Source organism: Bos mutus, chromosome 11 (assembly GCF_027580195.1).
Source record: "Bos mutus isolate GX-2022 chromosome 11, NWIPB_WYAK_1.1, whole genome shotgun sequence".
Lineage (NCBI taxonomy): Eukaryota > Metazoa > Chordata > Mammalia > Artiodactyla > Bovidae > Bos > Bos mutus.
The window spans coordinates 97,474,883-97,480,035 of NC_091627.1; the positions used below are offsets into that span (position 1 = coordinate 97,474,883).

Consider the following 5,153-nt stretch of genomic DNA (forward strand, 5'->3'; position numbering starts at 1 on the left):
GTCACCCCTGATTAAAGCCGGTGCCCCAGCAGGCCTTCAGGTCGCTCTCAGGAAACAAAGTTACGGTGGATCTCTCCAGGCTGGAGGGGGCCCTTTGGAGAGAGGGGGTGGAAGGGAAGGGGATGCTTTAAAAAAAAAAAAAATTTTTTTTTTTTTGGAAGAGAGGACGAAGCAGGTGCTAAGTGCTATCCACCGTCGCCGTGTAGGATTTCTCAGGGTGGGAAAAACCTCGCGAGTGCAGTTTTGGTGCGCTTGGCATCTCCACCCTTCTTTTAAAAGAAAACCAAGAAAACGAACCACCACCACAGTAGAAAGAGACCTCAGGATCGCCCCTTTTTCTCTCGGTTTTGCCATCTACGTGTATATAAAACTGTCTGGGCATTTGTAGGCTTTGTTTGCTTGCTTCGCCCCTCCTTCCTTGGACTTCAAACAGCGTCTCCTCGGTGCGCCCCTCTCCGTTCCCCCGAGGGCGGGCAGACCTGTCTTTGGGCCGAGGGGAGGGCGGCCCAGCCCGGCCCGGCGCAGCGGGGGCGGCGGGGTGACAGCGGCGGTGCCCGGGCCTTCACTGCACGCTTGTCTGCAGCCCGTGGTGCGGCGGCGGCGTGTCGGCACTCACCGGGCCCACCTGCGAGTACACGTCGTCGGGCGTCTGCTGCTGGATCCCGGGCGGCGTCATGCGCTTCTCCTTCTGCCTCCGGTTGCAGAACCACACCCGTACCACCTCCTTCTCGAGCTGCAGGCTGTCGGCCAGGTTTGTGATCTCCTGCGCAGAGGGCTTGGGGCACTTGAGGAAGTGGCTCTCCAGTGCGCCCTTGACGCTCACCTCGATGGAGGTCCGCTTCTTGCGCTTGCGGCCCTGCGCCGCGATCTTGTCGATGCTCGTGGGGCTGCCGGTGCTCGAGTCCGCCTCCTCCAGCCACTTGTTGAGCAACGGTTTGAGCTTGCACATGTTCTTGAAGCTCAGCTGCAGGGCCTCGAAGCGGCAGATGGTAGTCTGCGAGAACACGTTGCCGTACAGGGTGCCCAGTGCCAGCCCCACGTCGGCCTGCGTGAAGCCCAGCTTGATGCGCCGCTGCTTGAACTGCTTGGCGAACTGCTCCAGGTCGTCGGACGTCGGCGTGTCCTCGTCCGAGTGCGGATCGTGGCTGTTGAGTCCGGGCCCCGCGCCGCCGCCGCCGCCGTGGTGGGGGGGCCCCTGCGCGTGGTGCGGGTGCGGCGGGTGCGGGTGCGCGTGGTGGTGATGGTGGTGATGGTGCTCGGCCAACTCGGGCGTGTCCCCGCGCACCAGCCCCGGGTGCACCAGGCTCTGCGCGCCGCCGCCCCCCGCGCCGCCCGCGCCGCCGCCGCCCCCTGGGCCCGGGGGCGCGCTCAGCATGCCGTTCACCGTGAAGCCCCCGGGCTGCGAGTAGAGCAGACTCTGCGGCGGCGGCTGCTGGCCGCCGGCCATGGACGGGAGATGCGCGGCGGCGGCGGCGGCGGCGGCGGCGGGCGGCGGCGGCGGCGGCGGCCCCCAGCCCCGGGTGGCCCTGGTGCGGCGGCGGCGGCGGCGGCGGCCCGAGGTGCGGCGGCCCGCGGTGGTGCAGGGCGGTGCCCGCGTGCAGGTCCTCGCGCCCCGCGCCGCCCTTCACGTCGGGGCCCTGCGGCGGCGGCGGCGGCGGCTGCTGGGGGCTGCCGGCCATGCCCACGGCGCTGCCAGACCACGGCGAGCTGGCCTCCACGGCGGCGGCGGCCGCGGCGGCGGCGGCGGCGGCGGCGTGGGGCAGCGCGGTGACCCACTGGTGCGCGTGGCTCAGCATATGGCCACCGTTGCTGGCGGCCATGGCCCCCTGCATGAAGTCGCTCTGCACCATCTTGACGGAGGCCGGGTCCCCTCGGTAGGCGCCCGAGGTCACGGCCGCGCTGCCCGGCTGCATGCCGCCCCCGCCGCCCCCAGCCCCGCCGCCCCCGCCCCCTGCCCCGCCGCCACCGCCCCCGCCGGCCCCCGCCGCGTCCGAGTGGACGATGGAGCCGGCCGCTAGCAAGCTGTTCCCCGGCAGGTAGGGGTTAGAAGCCGCCGTGGCCATGCCGCTCCGCTCCCGCCACCCCACCGCCGCCACCGCCGCCGCCGCCGCGCCCCCCCGCCTCCCGCCGCCTCCCCCCGCTCCGCCCCCGCCCCCGCCCCGGGCCCCCGCCGGCCCCGCCGCCGCCGCCGCCGCGGCCGCCGGGTGCAGCTGCAAGGCCGCTGGGCAGGGCGCGGGGGTCGTTGGCCGGCCTTGGTCAGCAGCCGCCGCCGCAGGAGCCGCGCTCCGGGGAGGGGGGCTCGCTTCTCGGCGGGGCGCGCTCCGTGGCCGCCCCCCTCAGGGGGGGTCGTGGCCGCCCCCCAGCCCCGGCGCGAGCGGCTCGCTCCAGCGGGGCTCTCCGGGAGGGGCGCGGGCCTGCGCCGGGGCTCTTCGGGCCGGGCGCACCGACCGGTGCTCCTCCTCCTCCGGTCCTCGGGCGAGCGCGGACTCTGCCCGGGGCGCAGGGCCCGGTCCACCTGCTAAGTGGCGACTTCACGGGAGGCAACAAAGAAAAGAAGCCGCTCCTTTCTGCTGGACCACAGCGCGGACGACCGGCCGCTCCTCGCCAGCTCCTCGGGAACGCCCTTCGCTCGTCTCCCCTCGGAGAAGGAAAACTTTTTTTGTCCTTGAAGGCGTGGTGGTGCTGGCCGCTCGCGTGCCGAGCAGAGACACGGGCTCCCGCTCTCCCCCTCTGGTCCTCTCGGCTCGACTTTGCTCTGTCCTAGGAAAACTTCTCGCGCTGGTGCATTGCTCTGAAGTTGCTATTGCCGGAGCTCTCGGTTGCCTCTGAAACAAGAGTCCTCTTTCATTCTCCTCACGACAGTCACAGTCTGATGGGACATCTTTCCTTTTGGGCAGAGAGTAGGAGACAAGTATAACAAGGAAAAAGCTGCAGAGGCGAAAACACGAGGTCCCGTTTCTCTGTTACCTTGCTGCTGACGGTTGGGGTTGGTGTTTTATTTTTTTCCCAGCAGAGGTCTGGAGGAGGATGAGGAGGAAGAAGAAGAAGAGTGCATTGGTGGAGATGGAGGTGTGTGTGTGCATATAGGGGATCCTTGATACACAACCAACTCCAGTGGGCACGACGCACGGCGCGGAGGCTGCACCGACGGCGCGCGCGCTGGCCGTGCCGGAGCGGAGTTGCCGGGGGAGCTCGCCGTGCGCCCCGGTTCGCGCGCTCTCCCTAGCTCCTTCCCTCTCCCTCCCTCTCTCTCTCTCTCCCTCTCTCGCCCGCCGGCTCGGCTCCGATCTGACAGTCCTCTCTCTGTCCCTCCCTCTCCGAGCGGGGACTGTCGAATGTTTACCCTCCGCCGCGAGCGCGCACCCACCACCACACTTTCCCAAACACAAGGAAGTCGAGCACCGGGGCCCCCGCTGATTGGCTACCCGCTGGGTGACTGGCAGCCCCGGAATGACTGGCTCAGGACGCGCGGCCCCCCTTCCGGCGGTTCCGATTGGTTGCTTTTTAATTTAGGCAGAGCGTCGTAGAAGCTGGAAATCTGTCGTTCCCCCTCCCTTATCCTCCCCAAGCCACCTCCCTCCCGCTCGCCACTTTCTCCTCCCCGCCCCTCCCCCGCCGCCCCCTCCGCCACATCTTAACTCTTAGTGTCCGGCCGAGACGTTGGCCATCCCTCCTGGGCTCTGGGCAGCGCAATAGGTCTGGGAAGGCGGGAGGGAAGAAAGGGGAGAGAGGGCGGGGGTGGGGTAGGGGGGGGCCAAGCAGGGGAGGGAGGGAGTCAGAAGGAGATCGTAGAGGGAAAAATCGCGAAAAATAGCAACCTCCACAGTCCACCTGGTACTGCGTTATGCCGCCCTCCCCTTCCCCCACCGCATCCCGGAGATTCGTACCGCGCGCGGCAAGGACGCGCCATTCACGCTAATACCTATAGGCAGCCGTGTCCCCAGCGGTTTCAAAGTTTCCTTCTCCCTTCACTGGCCGTCCCCCGTCCCTACCGAGGCGGGGGTGGAAAGAGGGAGCTCGCGGCACCGAAAGACCGGGTAGCAGCCACGTTCCTTGGAAATCAGCCACCGCGACTTTCCGCAGCCGCTTCGCGCCGGCGGCGGCGGCCCCCTTTGTTTAAGGTCTCGGATGCCATCGCCTGGGAGACCGGCAGCCCGGGACCGGCGCGGGGCCCGCGCGTGCGAGACGGACCGCAGCCCGCCGCGCGCTCCCCACCCCGCCTCTCCTCCCCCGCCCCTCCGCCGGGATTCCTGCGAGGAGCGCGCGTGCCCTTGCGAGTCGGGGGTGCCCACGGGCGGCGGAGAGATCGGCCGACCTTCCCCCCTAGACACACCGTAAGTGTGTCCCCCCACCCCCGCCCCGAGGCGTCGGGAAGCCTGCCGCAGCGGGAGCGGCCTAGGGGAGCGGGCCGCCAGCCGCGCCCTCCACCGCTCACATCGGCTGTGGGTGCGGGTGTGCGTTTCTTTATTTCGGTGCGGTGGCTGTTAGTGGTATTTGGCCTGGGCTCACTATTCTTAGGCACGGTGGGGGCTTTCTCTGTCTCTCCGGCCTCGGATGGTCTGCGGCGCGGCTGGGGCTGGCGGCGGGGAGCGCGATCGCAGTCTAGCCCGGCGGAAAGAGTTAAGGGGGCCGGGAGGGGGGGGGGAGCGCGCGGGGTGGGTGGGAGGAGCGGGGGTGGGGGACGCGGCCGAGCGGAAACGCTGCACAGAGGAGCCTCAGCGAACCAAGAAAAAAGAGAAAGTGGCAACGAAAACAAGGGCAAATTGAACCCTCCTCGGGGATTTCCAGTGAACTAACCCGACTCGGACATTCAATAAATACATCGTCCCTAATGAGTGTGCGTGCGCGTGCACCCCGCACCCGGCCGCCCTGGACGCAGACGCGGAGCCGCCGGGGTGCTGGGGGCTGCCCTTCTCCGGCGAATAATTGCTCTGCCGCGCGCAGTCAGTTTCGGTGGCGGGGGTGGGGGCTTGGTTAGGTCTGGAGCTCCCCAGCTTAGCCGCAGCCTTGAAGCCCTTGCGAAGTCTCGTGATGAATGGTGGGCGCGGAGCACTTGTGTGTGATGTGGTCCCTCTCCTGTGTGCAGGGGGAGAGATGCCCTCCTAGGTGGGTTTTAGCGGATCCATTATTGCGAAAATATAGACCTGAAGGGC

General features: G+C 68.2%; 1 protein-coding gene across 1 annotated transcript; it reads right to left on the minus strand.

The window, feature by feature from the left end:
- Window positions 1-520: 520 nt before the first annotated feature.
- Window positions 521-2,063, minus strand: POU3F3 (POU class 3 homeobox 3). The gene is given in 2 exon segments (XM_005899945.3): window positions 521-1,486; window positions 1,488-2,063. Coding segments are annotated over 2 exon segments (1,500 nt in total). The 3' UTR covers window positions 521-562.
- Window positions 2,064-5,153: the final 3,090 nt, after the last annotated feature.